General features: G+C 42.6%; 2 protein-coding genes across 2 annotated transcripts in view; one reads left to right on the forward strand and one right to left on the reverse strand.

The window, feature by feature from the left end:
- The window catches only part of CDC7 (cell division cycle 7), a 114,113-nt gene extending 95,489 nt beyond the window's left edge, over window positions 1-18,624 (reverse strand). The window contains exons 1-5 of the mRNA XM_029618642.1: window positions 18,348-18,624; window positions 18,127-18,210; window positions 16,545-16,680; window positions 2,541-2,634; window positions 2,289-2,431 (exon numbers count right to left, since the gene is read on the reverse strand). Of these exons, the coding sequence (XP_029474502.1) occupies window positions 2,289-2,431; window positions 2,541-2,634; window positions 16,545-16,680; window positions 18,127-18,210; window positions 18,348-18,372 (482 nt within the window). The 5' untranslated portion in view covers window positions 18,373-18,624. The remainder of the gene's footprint in view (window positions 1-2,288; window positions 2,432-2,540; window positions 2,635-16,544; window positions 16,681-18,126; window positions 18,211-18,347) is intronic.
- Window positions 18,615-19,624, forward strand: part of LOC115100267 (probable ATP-dependent DNA helicase HFM1) — a 109,961-nt gene continuing 108,951 nt past the window's right edge. The window contains exon 1 of the mRNA XM_029618643.1: window positions 18,615-18,736. The gene's annotated coding sequence lies outside the window, so the exon portion shown is untranslated. The remainder of the gene's footprint in view (window positions 18,737-19,624) is intronic.

Genomic DNA, 19,624 nt, shown 5'->3' on the forward strand with positions numbered 1-19,624 from the left:
GGTTTATATTAAGTGTGTGGTTTGCATGTGTGGAGTGCAGAATATGAATTCAAAGTCTTTTTCTTCATGAATTTGCATATGATCCAAAAATCAATACTGACTGGAGGTTAGCACAATCCACTAGTATAGTATTGGCGGACTTCTAATATGATTTCTTAGCTAGTACGTGCATATTCTCAAGTGGATGATGGCATAAGTTGGAAGACATCTGGCAAACAATACTCAACCTCATAACTAGATACAAAGTTTATCAAGGGCACAAGCTCAGCAAGTTTGTGAACAGTGGTACTAGCTAAATTGTAAGGGAAAGCCAAATTGCTCGGTATGGAGAACAGCAACATCTTCTCTGTGCAGTTCTCACAGGCATTCACATTAAAACTCCAGGGGCCATCACGTGGCTTGACTTCCATTTTTATTGCTCAGATCTGAACAGTATTTGGTTCAGTTGCATTCTTTTTAGGGTGAATGGCTTATCCCTACTTTTCTACCCCTCCCCCCAACACAATCCAGTGCCTTTTGCCCCGACAACCAAGGGCCTTCAAGTGCAAGCTCGTCTGAGAAAGGAGAATAGGAATTTTCCCCTGGCTTCCAACTTCCTGACCACTTCTCCACCAGGCTTCTGGATAGCACAGAAAAACAGGAAAATGCCTGGAGAAAAATAAAGTCCCTTGGAGGGAGGGGTAACAGGCCTGGAGGAGCTTGAGACCTGACTCCCCATCCATAGATGACACAGAGGCCCAACCAGGATCCAAACCAACGAGTTAGGTGGCGCCATGGGCAGGAATGGGCTACAAGAATACGAGATGGCAACCATTTTTGCCAAAATGCAGGCCTCAGAAGAGCCAAGGGACCTACTGCCAAATAACCCTTCACTGCAGAATTAGAAGCCCTCCTGTTCAACTATTCAAAATTATTGCCACCATCACAAGCTTGGCAGTAGGAGACAGCCACACTGCTTACATGCTCACTCCTGCAGGCCCACTTGACATTACTAGGTGTTCGTGGGGAACCAACCACATTGCTGGGATCAGAAAAAATTAAGTTCTGCTTTTTCTCTGCGACTTGGAAAGAAAATGACTCTGTGTAAACCAGCCTGCTAAGAGGTGCCGACCAAATGGTTATATCCCATCAGGATAAGGCCTTAATTGGCCGAAAGGAAGAACCTCCTGAGAGTCTCTGGTGAACTTAATCCCTCCAGCTGCCTGAAACTCCGATTGCAACGGAGACTCTTCAAATCTCTGCATGACCTGTTTTTATTAAACTTTATGCAGTGAACAAGAAGTGCAGTGAACAGAGGGGGCACCAAGGGGTGACACACTTGTACAGAGGAACTCCTCTTGGACTAGTCCATTTTCCCTTGCTGAATCAGGTCCTGCAGGGATCCTGGGAGCTGGGTTTAAGGCTCACTTAATTCAATATCAAATGGAAGCCTGGCCCAAAACCACTAAACTAGAGAAATATTTGCCTGTTACCCTAGGAGTCAATTTCATTTATGTAGGGAAATGGCCAAAACTGTTGTCTTGGAAGCAGAACTGAAATCACACTCTACCAGGTGAGACCAGATGCCAAGGCCTGGAAGCTGAAATCCTGCTACACTGATCCAGAACGGCTACTATCTGCTGGAGACAGAAAATACTGGCTTTTATTTGCACTGCTATTACAGAAAAAGGTGTGTCCTCTGTCACCATCTGCTAGTAAGCAGTGATAATCCATATGTCCTGACTGGTGTAACAGGATATAGAAGATCTCAATATTTCCTTCTATTCCCACCTGTCTAGATTTTCAAAATCTTCCTATATAAAGAACTGTAGACAAAGACATCCAAGCACCAAACTTAAATTGTGGTCAAAAAATGGGCAAAATCTTGCAAGTCAGTCTGTGCCACAGTTTACAAATATTGCATTTTTGGTCAAGGATTTCATTTCCTGAAACTTCCAGAGGGAAAATATTTCAACAGAAAAAAATGTTTGCAAGCAAAAACCTTGCGTTAAGAAAGAAGCACTAAAGAGCATGATTCTTAAATGTATTACTTTCAAGACAAGAATCCTATAATGATTTTTGTAAAGTTTTAGAACCATTTTTAAGTTGTAAATTGTGATTATCACCTCAGTGATCTGTTCTTATGCTTATAAATATTTTATTCCTTTTCATCCTGACCAAGTTTCCCACAATTACATGAAATATTATACAAAATTTACCCCAGCATAATGTGGGAAAAATGATGCTCTATTTTCTATTCAACTTTGCATATCATAATAAAATTACAGTGCAGTCATTTGGGCACTTACTCTTTCAGCCGCCTGTTGAACAGGAAGTTACTTGGTTTGACATCACGGTGAACAATGCCGAACGAATGGATGCGCCTCAAAGCTTTGAGAAGATTGAACATATATTCTCTTACTTCTTCAAAGCTAAGAGAGCTCAAAATGTCCTAAAAAAATAAAAACAAAACAAAAGCAAATGCAGCAGCTGTTCAATAGTAGGCAGCAGGATCTTCTTTTGACAGCCCAGATTAAAATGAAGGATTAAAAACACCTTACCAGAAAAGATTCGTGTTCCAGGTATGGCATTACAATAACGACATGATCTTTTTTCCTAAAGCAATGTTTAACTCCCATGACATTGTCTTGCCCCCTAGAGGAGAAATAAAACAAAAGTGTTACCACAGTTGCTATCAAAATGCCATGCTGTTTTTATTTTAAATTATTACTTTTGGAAAATAACATAAAACATTACAAATTTTAGCAAAGTTAAAATAGTAATGCTTCTGAATTTTGAGCTGAAACTGTCAGATTTAACACCAGTTTGCAGAAATTTATGCTAAATGGATCAGCAATAAAAACTACTGTACCTCCCATTATCTGTCCACCGTTATCACTGTGTGCAATCACAAATTATTTAAATTACACCCTGAACTCCAATTTTAAAAAAGCATTCAGATCAGCAATCTTCTGACAAGTTGCTGATGTGAAAGAGCTTTTCTGAGTTGAATTTTATGTTTTTACTTAACTACTCAAATGCATTCCAAACTGAGACTAGCACACTTGGACAGTCAGACATTGTTCCATACAAGATAATCCAAAATTACAATGAAACAAAAAGATAAACAAGGGAATTCCACATCAGTGGAAGGACTCGCAAAAAAAAAAAAAAAAAAAGTCAAAAGCACGCTGAGGACTGTGTCTTTTTGGCAATTAATTATTCAACAGTATGGATCATATTTCACACTATAGATTTAGAGCCTGAGTTTTCTCCTATTTTCTCACTTATGAGAAAAAAAAAGCTAAGTACTTCATGCCCTCAGCCTCATTATGTACCTATAGAAAGAATATATGTAGTGAATAAAGTCCTACAAGGAACATGGATTATAATATGTATTCAAAACAGAAAGCTCAAGTCAGAGTTTAAGATCCCTCAGAAATTGTGTGTAATATCTACAGACATATAGTAAACAAGTAGAAGAAAATATAGAAACATAGAAATGACGGCAGAAGACGACCAAATGGCCCATCCAGTCTGCCCAGCAAGCTTCACACACTTTTTTCTCTCATACTTATCTGTTTCTCTTAGCTCTTGGTTCTATTTCCTTTCCACCCCCACCATTAATGTAGAAAGCAGTGATGGAGCTGCATCCAAGTGAATATCTAGCTGATAAGTTAGGGGTAGTAGGGGTAGTAACCGCCGCAATAAGCAAGCTACACCCATGCTTATTTGTTCTACTCAGACTATGTTATACAGCCCTTATTGGTTGTTTATCTTCTCCCCTGCCGTTGAAGCAGGGAGCTATGCTGGATATGCTTGAGGTAAAAATTAAAAATGAAAATGAGCATAACATTTATCAATTTGTAAATAATGTAATTAAAACAAATTTAATTTAAGACATCTTTCTTGGTTACAACCCATATCAAAATAGTGTATAAGCAGCAAAGTGTAATAGACAGGATCCATACATTGCTTATCTGTTCAATCAGAAGAAAAACAAAAGCAAGCAAAATAAAACCAAAAATTGTAATAAAACAAAACAGGGATATTACAATACTTTAAGTCAAGTCAAGACAAAATGAACATAAAAATTGTTGAGTCAGACCAAAGGTTCATCAAATTCAATAATGGTCAATCTGGGTCACAAGTTACCTAGCTGATCCTAAGAGTAGATCCTTTTCTTGTTCCTCTCTCCCATGGATAAGCAGTGGCTTTCCCAAAACAAATTGGTTAATGATGGGTTATAGACCTTTCCTCCAAGAGCTTGTCCAAACTCCTTTTAACCTCAACTATGCTAGATACCTTGATCACATTCTCCAGCAACAAATCCACAGCATGATTGAGTTAAATGAAAAAAAAAATATATATATATATATTTTTTTAATATATTTAAATATGCTACTTGGATAATATCTCAAAATGAGATATTTTCCATGTAACTTGACAGAAGTGAACCTCACTCGTAAGCCAGGGTATGATGTCAATCTCTCAAATTCACTAATGCCCTTCTTAATACTTACCTGTATTGTACCTGTCAGTTTCATGGAATGTATCCTATTCTTAATATTAACAGTAAGAAAAGCAATACAAAGCACTTTTCTTATCTGGCAAGATTTTCACACTGGCATTCAGCTGAAGAAAAGATTTAGATCAGGAATGGTAAACTATGGAGAGCTGCAAACAGGTCTGATTTCAGAATTTCCACAATCAATATTCATGAGATATATCTGCATACATTTTAGCCAACAACAAGACAATTTGTATAATATGGCTATTCTGAAAACCAAACATGTCTGCAGCATTCATCACCCCTAATTTAGACAGTTTAATTTGTAGTGCAGAGCTGTATTGGGACTAAGGAAAACTGGAATCTTTGTAGGTCGTGATTCCATTTGTTGTACCAACAAAAAATAAGTTTAGTATATGAGCTTTATAGACCAAATAGGTCCCTTTATCAGATGCAATGAAAAGGAAGGAAACCAATGTGGGTAAGAAATCCAACAGCAGAAGTAATCAGAAGATGTCAAGTGGAAATTAGACAGCTTAATTTGTTATTATTGCCATTAATATTTTTTTTTGTAGTGGAATATGCACTTCTCCCTCAAACTGGTCTATCAAAACTTAAGGGCTACAACACTTTACCTTAGGAAGACAAACAGTAAGCACATCCGCTAGACTAGTCAAATCTAAATATTCACAGAAAACTTTACGTAAGCCTGAGAAAAGTAAATAGGTTTATATTGGTTTAAGCATATTTAAATATATAAAAGGGACTATAATTTTTCAGAGAGATCTTTATTTGCTCTGCTTACAACAGGGAACATATATTGTCAAATATGTGTCAAGCCCCAAAACATAGACAGGCAATAACATGTTTTCAGGGTGCAAAGGAGTTTTATGTTAACATCATACAGCCATGAGGGGGCTATGAACTTGATGGAGGGGTATCAATCATTTTGAAATCCTTTTTTAAATGAGGAACATTTTTTCTCCATAATTTGATACAATAAAGACTCTGTAGCCCATAAAGTCTTCTTAGGAACCTTGACTATACTATGAGCAGCACAGATATCGAAAGTCTGAGTGAACATGAGTTATAAGACTATTTAAATGCACATTTTCTGCCAAAGAACACATTCCTTGGATGTAAGTACGTTCTGCAAAAAGGAAATTAAGTAAAACAGATTAACTACACCAAAATTGCAGCTTAGGAGGCCAGGTGGTATCAAATTCCTAAGCAGGGGAGGGAAAAAAAAAAAAAAAAAAAAGGTGGTGGCTTCTCAGACAAATGCAAAATCAGAAGTGCCATACCGCTTTTTCTTACCACCACAAGAGGTCAACATAGAATGGGTTTGTCTGGCTAAATTCAGGTCTTAGCTGGACAAACCCAAGGGGTTGAATTTCCCACTCCTTGCAGCGGATAGGTACTTACCTGGGTAATTAAAAATGTGGGTGCAGAGGTGTTCAGAGGGCAGGGCTTAAACTTAGCTGGACAGTGCAGATGCTTAGCCGGGTAAGTATGATTGTGGTAGTGAACAGGTCTAACGTTATCCAAGTAAAAACTTTAAACCTAACCGGGTATATTCAATGAAACTTGTTTCCTGCTGGATATTTCAGCTAAATTTACCCAGTTAACTTGCTGCTCACTGTGCCATTGAATATAGACCTCAAAATGTAAGAGATGAGCCAAGTCTGTCTCTATCATCTGCTGTCAGGGCCGGCATTAGTGCTCTGTACACACTGTCAATTTTCAGCCTCCCATTCTTGCATTCTAGACAGAGGGCCTCTGGGAATCAACGTGCCAAGAACCTTTCACTTTCTCTGGAAGACCAAAAATACGCAGATTACTACAATCACCTCAGTTCTCGATGTCATCCACCTTATCCACCATACATTTCTGCACACATTCCAGGACATCCAAACAGTGCCAGGCCTCAGTGAGAGAGATCTGGAAGTCTTCCCCATGCTCAACCACAGTATCCAGTCTGGCATTAGTGTCCCCAACAGTCAATACTAACTGACCGATTTGTTCCACCATGGACTCCAGTTTTGCCTCAAGACTGGTGTGTATTTTGCTGCCTAGTTGCTGCATTACCACTTTCATGGCCTCGATCATCTCATTAGGCCGCATGGTCTCAGCCTGGGTTTCATCTTCTGATCCATTTCCTCCTGAGCTACCCACTTTGTCCATTGCGGTCTTTTTGCTAGATCTCTTTGATCTTATCACCTGCTCTCCCCAAAGCAGGAACAGATTTCTTGGGTCCCTTATCTGCCATGCCCTGCTAAAATAACTTGAATTAGGGGATATAAACTATTCAAGATTTTGAATGGGAGAGGGAGCCAGCCAAGTAAGCAGCCACCTACTGCTGTTGCATCATGTGACCCGCCCAGCTCATATTCTTAACATGCTGTTGCTGACAAAGTTTAAAGGTGGCCACACCTTCAAGTACACCATTGAAGGTAACGCTCCACTCATGAATGGAAGAATCTGCACTAGGAGGATTAAAGCTAGCTACAGCAGAGGCCAGCGACTCCAAGGTGTTCAATGTTCAATGTCAACTTGGTCTCTCTTCACAAACAGTTATCTTGAGGGCTCTGACATACCACCACCTGAACAAGGATACTAAAAACTAATTAAAAAAAAAAGGTCAGACCAGGGGACCATTTTAACATCATGGTCAAAAGAAATCTTAGACAAAACTGTGCCATTGACAAAGACCAAAATTATGCTTATGTCCAAGCTTGTGAATGGCCCGCTGAACGATTTGCTTCCAACCATGATATACTATGCCATCCATGACTTGCTCACTGATAATGGACAATGGGTGAACATCAACATGTAAGCTGAAGTCCCCTAAAATAAGCATATTTTTAAAAATCAGCCTTTGAGTGTAGTAAATGCTTACATAAAGGCAAATAATTGCCCTGTTACAGACCCAGGGTCTTATTCTCTTCCCCAAATTCTCAACTGAAATTTTCAGAAAGCTTTTAAACATGATAACAAGTCTGCCCCCTCTACTCTTCCCACAAGGCTGTGATACTATGGAATAACCTGGTGGACAGATTTGTTTTGCTAATACAGCATCAGCATTTTTCAACCAATATTCAGTTATATATTAAAAAGCAGGCGGCTGAGTAAAAAAAAACTAAATCGTGTATTAAAGGGATCTTTTTCTTCAGCAACTGACCATTTATCAATATAATTCTGTAATCAGATTTAAGATTACAAATATCTGCAGGGTGCCAGCTAATGGTACTAAAAATGATGGCTGCTGCTTAACATGCTTCAACACTTGAAACTTGAGGTCACCATATCTGCCTCTTCCATAAACGGGAATATAATTTGAGGAATTACTGGTAGAGTTAGATAGATGGATCGTCTGATGACCACTTGGTGTCATTTGGTGCACATAAAAAAGTGCAAAAAAAGGAACTCCTGTTGTGTGCTGTGTGCCTCTGGCATCCTCTGCTGGTTCCAACCCACTCAATGACATCAACATGGGTGCAGGGCTAAAGCCTTGGAGCTGTCAGGGGAACCAGCGGGCTGATGGATCAGTCTCTCCTGTGACTGGGGGGAGGTTCTAGCTGGAAGGTGCCCAGATATCATGGGAGGATAGGTCTAAATTATTGCAGAGCAACTGGAGTAAGTCACAGGGGTGGCATCCTCCTGGCCAGACAATGTGGGGGAAACAAATGCACCACTGGACAGAAGAGGTTGAAGGGTGCCCTCCTTGTTACTTGCTGCCAGTGAGGCACTAAGTCCTCACCAATTCTGCTACCTGCTCCATGGGCTGCTGTGTCCTCTGACCAGGAGTTGAGGAAGAGACATCCTCTTCTGAAACCAGTATGGGAGCCATCCTCTTCAGATGCTACTAACGGACTCCAGGAAGGAGCTCCTTCCTGGGTCAACAAACTGAGAGATGCATGGAGACCAGAGGCACCATGGAGCATATCTGATCTGACATCTCCAAACGAAGTCCTCATCTGAGAAGACAGGAAGGAAACAAGGACGGTTAAGATGGAGGGAGGTAAGTGCAATGAAACGCCCTTAGGGTCTCTCTCAATGATCATTCTTGCCTCAAATGCACTGGTAGCGACAGGGATCAATACTCTGATTGCACTGGGGTGCAGAGCATCACCACTTCTAAGACTGGATGCATCGAAGGAGCAAATAGCTGCATTGTCTGAATTGAGGCCTGATGTGTCGACAGAGGTACAGTATCCAACACCTGGTGCATCAATGACAGAGTTAGTGCACAATTGCTTGACCCTGATCTTAACTTCAGTGGTGTCAACTGTACTGCCAGTTCCAACGTATGGCGCTTCTTATGATGAATCCTGCAGGGCCAGTGAAGGGTTCACAGACCCTCTTCTCTGCAAAATTTTCATACCTTGCTTGATACTGTTCCTGCTTAACTTGGCATGGAGGGTTCCTCCTCGAGATGAGGAACAACTTTGTCTTTTCACTGATCTGTGAAATTTTTCTATCTTCCATCCCCTTTTCCTCTGGGATCCTGGTGACATCTGGCCACAGTAATAGCAGTTAGCTGTATCATGGTCTGGCCCCAGACATTTTTAACAAATATTGTGGCTGTATTCACTGTTTTATTATTATTTTCAATCACTTAAAATCAGCAAATAAATTGTAATTTTGCATTAAAAATTACAGATGTCGAGTTTAACTGTATTAAAAAAAATATATACCGAAAAGAGCCTAATAGATCCTCCACGCAAATTGAAATCAATACAAAAAGGAATCCGCCGATAACCTTCAAAACAAATACCACTCACTTCACTGATTTAATAGGTCATCCATTGTGTCTTATTCTATTATTTTTATTATTTATATTTCTTCATGAATTATAACCGCATCAGCAAGCCTGACGACGTGCACGACTACATAAGTGATGGCAGGCTATTTAAATCATGTTGTAGCAATAATGTGGTTTCTGTCCCGATGGCAAAACATATTGAGACATGATTTATTTATTTATTTATTTAACTTTTTTATATACCAACATTCAAGACGGTGGTCCCATCATGCTGGTTCACAAGAAACAGGGGTGCAATTATAATAAACTTTACCATTGTGATGATGTCTTAGAAGGTTTGCTTCACCACCACTAATAAGGTTGCCTCTCTTTACAAAATCGGTTTTGACAATTATATGGTTTGTTCTACCCAGTAGGTTTCTCATATACATTGTTGCAACATGTTTGGGCACAATGTTTCTTCTTCGTATACTGGCTCCTGATGAAGCAACATAGTTGCGAAACACTGGCCGTTGTGGAGCCACTAACGGGATTAGACAGATTTGCTAGCAATCCGGATGGCTTTGGTTTTGACAATGCATGTCGTCAGGCTTGCTGATGCGGCTATAATTTATGAAGAAATATAAATAATAAAAAATAAAAATAGAATAAGACACAATGGATGACCTATTAAATCAGTGAAGTGAGTGGTGTTTGTTTTGAAGGTTATCGGATTCCTTTTGTATTGATTTGAGTTTAACTCTGTACCATGTAGAGGTTGTTTCAGCTTCTATTCATTTAGATATTCATTGAAATACACAATTTGACCAGGGTTGCCTAAACTTTTACACATAATAGTATTTCTGTTCTACATAATGTTTGTCATTCCAGGAAACGAATGTATGCATATAGCATCTGACCGTGGCTTTTGAGCTCACCTTGCAGGGTTACTCTGTGTGAACTGCCAGGAACACTTACTGATGTCAAAGAGCCTCAAACCAGGCACATTAGAGAGAGAATCATAAATGGCGAAGAGGAGACTGACTAGTGGTAATGTTGGGGGGTGGGGAGGAAAGAGAGAAGACTGATTGTGGTGCGATAAGAAAAAGACAGAGACTGGAGAATGGAGGAAGAGAGCGAGAGAGAGAGAGAGAGAGAACGGGGAGTGTATGTGTGTGTGTGGAGGAGTTTAGAACAAAAGAATCCACATTGAGCAGTAACTATAGCCATTTTACCACACATCTTTTGTGGGTTTCAGCTAAATCTCTAAGAGAGTAAAGAGGTGATTCAGAATTTTATAATAGGAGCTGGTGACCCTTAATTCTGAAGTCTGACCTCCTGCAGATCTTGGATGTGCAATGAGGCAGAAATCTGTAGGGAGATCCCATATTCTTGGGTGCATCAAGTTCAGTGCACAATCAACCTGTGGAATCATTTGCCAGAGGATGTGATCAAGACAACTAGCATTAGGGGGTTTAAAAGAGTTTGAAGAGGTTCCTGGACAGAGCACACACATTTGTCACAACAGGTAAATGTTTGTGCATATTTATACAGTGCACATATATAATATGTAGAGAAGCTACTCAATATAGTAAAACATGATTACCACCACTATTCCCTCCAAGCTGTGCGAATGTGCATACACACACAGGTCGTAAACCCTATGCATACAACAAAACATAGTGAGCACAAGAAATCCTGATATTATTTCATTACACTGGCTCACAGTGCACAAATTTCAACTCAGTTCCCCTGCAGGAAGCTCTGCTCTTCAGTATTCTCCTCGAAAAGCAATTGTGGATATATGTGTGTTTGAATAACTTGAACTGGTTGACGTGAATTTTAACTGGAGACCCCCAGTGCACTCAACCGAGAAACGCAGACACCCGGTAACCACGGATGTCCTAACTAGAGGTAAAGCATGGCTTACCTGTGCTTGTCTTGCTCTAGGGGATTGTCACCCAAAGTTTTCGATTTATGAGGCAGCCGTGGGCAGGATTCTGAGTCTATCTACACTAAGGAAAATAAAATTATCAGGTAAGTAATTTCTCCATTTCCTAGCGTGTAGCAGATGGACTCAGGACTAATGGGATGTACAAAAGCTACTCCCGAACCAGGTGGGAGGCTGCCCGTGGCCCACTTAGTACTGCCCTAGTGAATGCTGTGTCTCCCTGGCCTGGACATCCAGGCGGTAGAACCTAGAGAAGGTGTGAATGGAGGACCATGTCGCCGCCTGACAGATCTCGGCAGGTAACAGCATATTGGTTTCTGCCCAGGACATTGCCTGGGCCCTTGCGGAATGGGCCTTGACTTGTAGAGGTGGAGGCTTGCCTGCCTCTACATAGGCCGCCTTGATTACTTCTTTGATCCAGCGGGCTATGGTTGCTTGCGAGGCTGCTTCCCCTTGTTTCTTCCCGCTGTGAAGGACGAATAGGTGGTCCGTCTTTCGTATGGATTCCAATTTTTCCAGGTAGTGGACTAGGAATCTGCTGACGTTAAAATGGCGTAGGCGGTGTGAGTCTTCCGAGTCCTTATTCTCGTCTGGAGATGGCAGCAAGATGGTTTGGTTTAAATGGAAATGAGAAACCACCTTTGGAAGGAAGGAGGGGACAGTGCATAGCTGTATGGATCCCGGTGTGAATCTGAGGAACGGTTCCCGGCAGGATAGAGCTTGAAGTTCGGAGATGCGACGGGCTGAACATATTGCCACTAGGAATGCAGTCTTCAAGGTCAGGAGCCATAGGGACAGACCGCGTGTAGGTTTGAAAGAAGCTCCCACTAGGAAGTAGAGTACTAGATTGAGATTCCATAGGGGTACCGGCCACTTTAGTGGTGGTCGGATTTGCTTGACCCCTCTCAGGAAGCGGGAGATGTCTGGATGGGAAGACAGACTGATGTCATCCACTTTGGTTCTGAAGCAGGCAAGCGTGGCCAGTTGAACCTTGATGGAGTTGAGAGACAACCCCTTCTTCAGACCGTCCTGCAGGAATTCTAGGATCATGGGAATTGTGACTGTCCGCGGAAAGATGTCACGGTCTTCACACCAGGCTTTGAATATTCTCCATATTCGTATATAAGTTAAGGATGTGGAAAACTTGCGTGCTCAGAGCAAGGTGTCAATTACTGCCCTCGAGTATCTGCTCTTCTTCAGGCGAGTCCTCTCAATGGCCAGACCGTAAGAGAGAATCGAGTTGGGTCTTCATGGAGGATTGGTCTTTGCTGGAGCAGGTCCCTGTGTGGAGGTAGCCGAGGTATTGGAGATTCGCCCCATTTGTCAGCCAACTTCTCCAGTTCGCTGCCGAACAGGAGGGTTCCTTTAAACGGCATTCTCGTGAGTTTCGTCTTGGACGTTGCGTCGGCTGACCAGCTTCGAGTTGCCTTCTGGCTGCCACAATGGATGAGATTGCCCTGGCTGAAGTGCGCACCAGATCGGAGGTCGCATCCGTGAGGAAGGATATTGCTGGTTCTAATGTTTCGACGGGCATGGTTGTGTTCCTGGCCTGTGACAATAGTGTGTCACTATGGCACAGCAGGCAGCGATCTGCAGTGACATAGCTGCTGCCTCAAATGACTGTTTAAGGATGGACTCCTGACGTCTGTCTTGGGCATCCTCGAGTGCCGTTCCTCCTTCGACTGGAATGGTGGTGCGCTTTGTGACTGCACAGACCATGGCGTTCACTTTGGGGAACCCCAGAAGATCTTTGGTTGAGGGTTCCAGTGGGTAAAGGGCTTCTAGGGCCAGTCCTCCCTTGAAACTGGCCTCCGGGGCATTCCATTCCAGGTCGATCAGCTGTTGTACTGCTTGCAGCAATGGGAAATGGCGTGAGGCCTGACGGAGCCCAACCAGAAGAGGGTTCATCTTTGGCTCCTCTGAGGCGCTTGTGTCTGGGATGGCCACCTCCCTGACTCCCGGACACTAGGTCTGGTGGTTCGTCTTTGGAGAAGAAACACATCATGGTTCGGTATGGTTCCGTTCCTGGAGGAATTTCCCCTTCCTCCAGGGAGTCTTGGTCTTCCTCCGAGGTGTCCGTGTCTAAGGTTAGGCTCTTGTCCTGAGGAGGCACGTCTCTGGGAGGCAGAGAAGGGGCTGGGAGGTTAGGGTCCTCTAGTGGAGGCTGTGGCATCTGTGGCGCCGATTGCGCCTGGACGAAGGTTTGCAGACCTTTAAAGAACTCCACCCAGGAAAAGGTTCCTGGGTCTATATTGAACCCAACGGCGTTCCCAGAGGGCCCTGTCTGGAGAGCCGAGCTGGGAATAGAGAGGTCCGAGGTACTATCAGAGGATCTGGATTCCTGTACTGGCTGGGGGGGGAGAGGGGGGGGGACACACACACGACACACCTTGGCCCTGGTTCTCAGAGCCGTCTCGCACTGTAGGCACAGGGCAGTAGCCTCTTCATGCTGCGCAGCTCTTACGTGGCAGGCTGGGCAGAGGGCTTGTGCTCTGGCTTTCTTGGCCAGTGGTGCCATGGTTTGTGCGCGTTCAAACCCGGTCTGTGCGTTTATATGCACGCGCCAGGAGGCTTAGATATGTGCTCCGAGTGCGGTGAGGGTGTGCATGCAGGCCGGTTTGTGCACTTACGGAGATATGCGCGCTGCTGTGTGTGCAGCCGAACTTGTGCACCCAGCACTGTTGAGCATGGCGCTATGCACCTGGCACCCTCGTGCGCCTCGCTGTGTGCACGGCACCTATGCCCGGCTCGCCGCTGTGCGCACAACTATGTTAGGCGGACAGTACTGCGATCAAGGGGGGGAAATGGCGCCGGTGACCACACGATTAAGATGGCAACCTCCCCGGGAGGGTCTTCACATGGGAGGACCCTCAAGCTGGATCGGGGTCTAGCCTGGAAGGGGCTGCTCAACCCGATGGGACAGTCGCAGACGGGTGAGCTGTGCAGCTATCCGCGCCTCGGAGATTGGAGACTTAAGAAAGTTTTCTACCTTACCTTGTCTCGGCGCTTCCCGGTCTCCGGCTGCTGGGGGAGACGGAAATACCTTCACCGCCGCACTCGGTCTTGTACCCGCTGTCTCTCAGCCGCTCCCTCCTGGGGGCTAAGTCCATGCTGGAAACCGGCTGCCGGACCGAGGCTTACCTCTGAGGGATCTTGGAAATCACCTCAGGAATTCTCGACTGGGGAAGGGACTTTTAGGTATCACCGCAGGAGAGTGGGGCTCGTCTTGTAGAGGTAAGATTTTGGAATTTCCTTTCTTTGGGTTTGGATTTTCTAACGCTGTGCAAGCGTGTGTAGAGTTCCAAACTGCTATTGAGATGGAAAAATACTGAAGAGCAGAGCTTCCTGCAGGGGTATATGTAGTGCTGACGTCAGATTGAAATCTGACTCAGTCTCCAACTGGTATCGGGAGCACATTATACCCATTGGTCCTGAGTCCAGCTGCTAGACACTAGAAAATGTATTTACTTTTTTATTTATATTTGTCTTGTGTGACTGATCAGCCACTTCAAAGAAAATTACATTCAGATACTGTGGATATAACTCTTCTCCCAAAGGGCTTGCATTCTAAGTTTGCATCTGATAGTCCTAGGGGAATTCTGCACTACTGCAGAGCGCAGAATTCCCCCCTGCGCAGAATTGCCATTTTCTGCACAGAATTTGGCAATTCTGTGCAGAAAATGGCAGAAGAGACCCTAGTATGCTGCAAACGGAGTGCACGAAGATGAAGGCCCTTGCCTGCTGTTCGCGGCGAGAATGAAGGTCCCAGTGAGAGTGAATCTGTGTGTGTGTGAGAGAGGAGAAGGGAGGGGGGTGAGAGAGCAGGGAGGGGTTGATGCTTGAGTGTGGGTGCCAGAGAAAGGGAGCCTAAATGAGGAGGTTGCGAAGGAGTGTGTATGTGTGAGAGAGATTGGGAGCTGGTGTGTATGAAAAAGGAATCGTGTGTACATGAGGGTGCTAGCCTGTGTGAAGAGATTGTGTATGTGTGAGAGGGAGCCTGTGTGAAGGGGTGCATGAGGGAGAGACATAGGGAGCCTGTGTGAGGATGTATGTGTGAGAAAGGGAGCTTGTGTGGGTGTGCAAGCAAGAGAGCGGGAGCCTGTATGAGGGGTGTGTGTGTGTGAGAGTGAGGGAGCCTGTATGAGGGTGTATGTATGTGTACCAGAGAGAGGGCGCATGTGTGTGAGAGAGGGAGCCTGTGTGAGGGGCAGTACTGAGAATGGGGTCAAACTCTGGGACTGGCGATAGAGTGGAAGGGGTTGAGCCTAGAGGCGGAGGGGAGAGATACTGGCAGGTGGAAGAGTTGGGGCCAGAGGGCAAAGTGGCCAGGGGAGAAGGGAGAGTGAGTGGAAGGGACACTCTTACAGTGAATTTCTAGGGATATTCTGCATCTCTAAGTAATAACTTTTTTCTGTATTAATTTAAAATGTAATTACTTAAAGACTGTCATGTAAATTGTGTTATTTTGACCAATATAAAGTTTACAGAATTGTAAGTTTTTGTACACAGAATTTTTTATTTTTTTGTGCAGAATTCCCCCAGGAGTAATCTCAGGCAATGGAGGGTGAAGTGACTCGTTCAAGTTCAGGAGGACTATCAGCAGGATTTGAATCCTTGCAAGAAATCCTTCAAAACCTGAAATCTAAAGCTTTATAGGTATCTCATAGACTAAACCAGCTTACAATGTGCAGCAAACCATAGTAAAGACCAGAAGCAATGGCGTGGGGTTTGGAAGATCATAGCCTAATATGGAGCATAGGAGAAGGAAAAATTTGCTGTTGTTCAAATGACATCTGTGATGTGCAGTAGGTTTTAGCTAGTAAACAGAATAAAATATGGAATTAAGCACATTTACTAATCCTAAAGGCTTCATTTTTTAAGAGCAAGTTATTAGAAGGATGCATTATGTAATATCCTTAATAACAAAGTTAAGTCATACTAATGTTTTGTAATAGAGACATTGGTTTCCTCACCGGTTACCAGAGTTTTCCCACACTAAGTCTGGCTGTCTCCCATAACATTCCCATTTCTCTATCAGCATCTCCTCTCATTCTTTACAGCTTTGACAGCTAGCCTCACATGCTACTTGCATGGTTAGATATCATCCGTAGCTTATTCTCTACTAAAATGAAAGGAGCATTGCTCTCCAAAATTAAGCACAAGATGTATTTTTATTGTACTTCTTTGTTGACCTTTCTTTCTATGTCTGCAAGAGGACCCAGGAAGCAACCACTCTAGTTCTTTGTTGAAATCTTTTTTAGGTATTCAAATCATATATGGATACTGTACTGCAAAAGTTTATAGAATCTGTGCAGTTACTTAAAACTGAGAAGTACCACAGTAACTTCTCAAGTACTTACCCAGCTACTGTAAGGCACTGAAGTTCTGCAGCAATTCGCAATGGATGACTTGTTGGAATCAAATGTTTTAAAGCAAATTTGTCTTCATTCCCTGATATCAGTTGTGCTGTTGCCAGATAGACAGAGCTGAAAGTGCCTATGAAAAAATGTACAATTATGCAAATAATGATCCTTTATCACTGCTCTGTAAGGTGTAGTAAAGTTTCCTGAGAGAATGGCTATGTATTGACATTGCATGTTTTAACACTTGCTATTTAACTATGCAAAGGTAATGAGATGAATTACATAATTCTGCAGGTCATCATGACCAATTTTTTCATAGACTGTGGTGATGTTCACAACAGCTAAATAACACAATTTTGCAAATGGTATAGTACACATTTGCCAGTTTATTATGCATTAACATGTTTGTAAATACAGTCACATCTTAATACATTGGCCTCTCATGCTGATGTCTCTAACCTAAAACACATGACTGCAGAATATGTTTTGTAATGTCTTATGTTAATATGTTAGTTATCTACTATACAGGTACTTTAATGTTTGAAGTAACTATAAAAAAAGATTTTTATTGCAGCTTAGTACAATGGCCTCAAAATTTGCATTCAGAAAGCAGCTGCCTTCACAAATGGACCCACAATTGTACACTTTAGGTTTATGCATATCTGTATCTGCTAAAGATATAAATGTACGGAAATCTGTTGTCTTGGCTTTCAATCATTTTCAACATCCTATGCTGTTTGATTTTAGTATAATTTGTTATAAGTTTGCTGGATTTTTATTTTATTTAGATTTTTATATTCCGCTTTTCAGCACTTCAAAGTGTACATCAAAGCAGATTACATTTAGGTACTATAGGCATTTCCCTATACCCACAGGGCTTACAATCTAAGGCCTGGATTCATCATTCTATCGCAAAATGATGAATCCTGCAAAAGCCGCAGCCTTCGCTGCCGGCTTTTGCACCAAATAGCGCCACCGGCGACAATAAGGTTACTAACCATAGCACCGCAAAAGACATCGCAGAGTTGCCCCTCGCCACCCCCAGCATGCTTTCGCACGTGAAAAGGGACTTTTTGCAGGTGATAAGGCCTTTGAAAATGACCCCCTAATTTTGTACCTGAGGCAACCCAGGGTAAAGTGATTTGCACAAGGTCACAAGGAGGGTCAGACCCAGGATCGTAGCCTGCTGCTCTAACCACTAGGCTACTCCTCCACATAAATAACTTTTTTTGTGTTTCACTGTTTACTTAGAGATAGCCGCAAACTTTAGCCAATAAGAATTTTACTTTCTTATTCATAATATGAAAATGCTGGATTAGTATACAGGAAAGAAACCAAGGGATGTAAAAGTTATAGCTTACTGATGTTTAGCACTATGGTGATGCTCCTGTTACCCTTAACTTTGCTCAGTCTGTAGCGATTCTTAGTCTCGTAAGATATTACACAAAATACCATCATTCAGTTCACTAATCTGCGAAAAGGTAGAGATCTTCCACTGATTTCGACAGTAGGCAATACTGGCTTAACCATTAGAAACTGTTGCAGCAAAGTCAAGCTAGAGATGAGTAATAAGATTTACCTTCCCCTATTTTATCCGTAATTTGAAACACCTTACTAAGCTGTGGCACTGCTTCGTAGAGCTTCTCGATGTCATCTTTCACACCTGTAAAAAGATAAAGAAATGGAAAAAAAAAATTCAACCACACTTCGTTAAAGCAGTATCCACAGGAAGACGATGAACAGAACACCACCCTGCATTTACTTTTACACATACTTTGGCGTAAGGGTGAAGTTGCTTACCAGGAATACTTTTCAGCTCCTCCATCAAAGAACTGGACAGCCAGAGCGAACTGTCGCACAATTTGTTCCCTTAACTGCTTTTTATCTTATTCCACTTGAAATCACTTGTAACACAACCGCCAACTAGCACCCGTTCAGTAAGAGTAAGAAACATATAGAACTATGTTTCATCTTATTTCACCACGATTGCGGTTAGCACAGCACTGCTCCCACTATACCCTAAAAAAACAAAAGATACACATTTTCGTGGGCGCCAAAGCAGCTCTGAGAAACCGGAAGTGCAAGCGGGCGGGCTCGGCTACCGCTCCTCAATCGCGCCTGCCGCCGGCGGCCATCTTGAAGTTGGCAAAACTGCTGACAACATCTGAAACCGGTGGAGAGAGGAGACAGTGAGTGTTTCATGTTTTTAAATTGTATTTTTCAAACTGCTGTTTTGAAATGTATTAATAAGAGAGTCGAGTAAATTATAGAAAACAAAATAATAAACGGGCTCAGGGGTTATAACTTGTAAAATAAATGGCCGAAGAAGTGATTATAGTACCGGTTTCTTATCAAGATTTTTTTCAGCACTATTTCGTTTGGTGAACTTTCCTGAAAAAAAAAGTCATATCAAAATAGAAATAAGATCAATTTAAGGCAAGTATTTGCTTTCAGACTCTTTCGGAAAGTCTTGTTGCATAGTTTATTTAAGATTGTCAAAACTGTGACTAAAAAATAACGAACAACTTCCATGTTGAATGTAAATGAAAATTATTCCTTACCTGCTAATTTTTGTTCCTGTAGTTACCATGGATAAGTCCAGACGGTGGGTTAAGTCCCCCATCCAGCAGATGGAGTCAGAACAGAAGACTTCTGGGGGAGGTCCTATATTACCTCACCACCCTTGTCTCTATCTTCAGTATCTAGCCTAGCCAAGCCAAGCCGAAAGTAAAACAGAGGGATCAAGTAATCAGTCCCTAGGAACAAACTGTTGTGGAACCCAACATTAACAGTAACATAGAACTTGCCCAAACAGAACTGATGAGCCACGGACCCTGGAAAACCAGGGAGAGCAGAAAATGCAGGAGAGGATAGTTGAGCAGAGGTGAACCACACCAATAATACCCCCAAAGAAAGGGAGGGTGTCTGGACTGATCCATGGTACTACAGGAACAAAAATTAGCATGTAAGTAATAATTTTCATTTCCCTGTACGTACCAGGATCAGTCCAGACGGTGGGATGTACCCAAGCTTCCCTCCTATGGGTGGGCCGTGGAGAGCCCTGCTCGAATAACTCT

The sequence above is a fragment of the Rhinatrema bivittatum genome, chromosome 10 (genome assembly GCF_901001135.1).
Source record: "Rhinatrema bivittatum chromosome 10, aRhiBiv1.1, whole genome shotgun sequence".
Lineage (NCBI taxonomy): Eukaryota > Metazoa > Chordata > Amphibia > Gymnophiona > Rhinatrematidae > Rhinatrema > Rhinatrema bivittatum.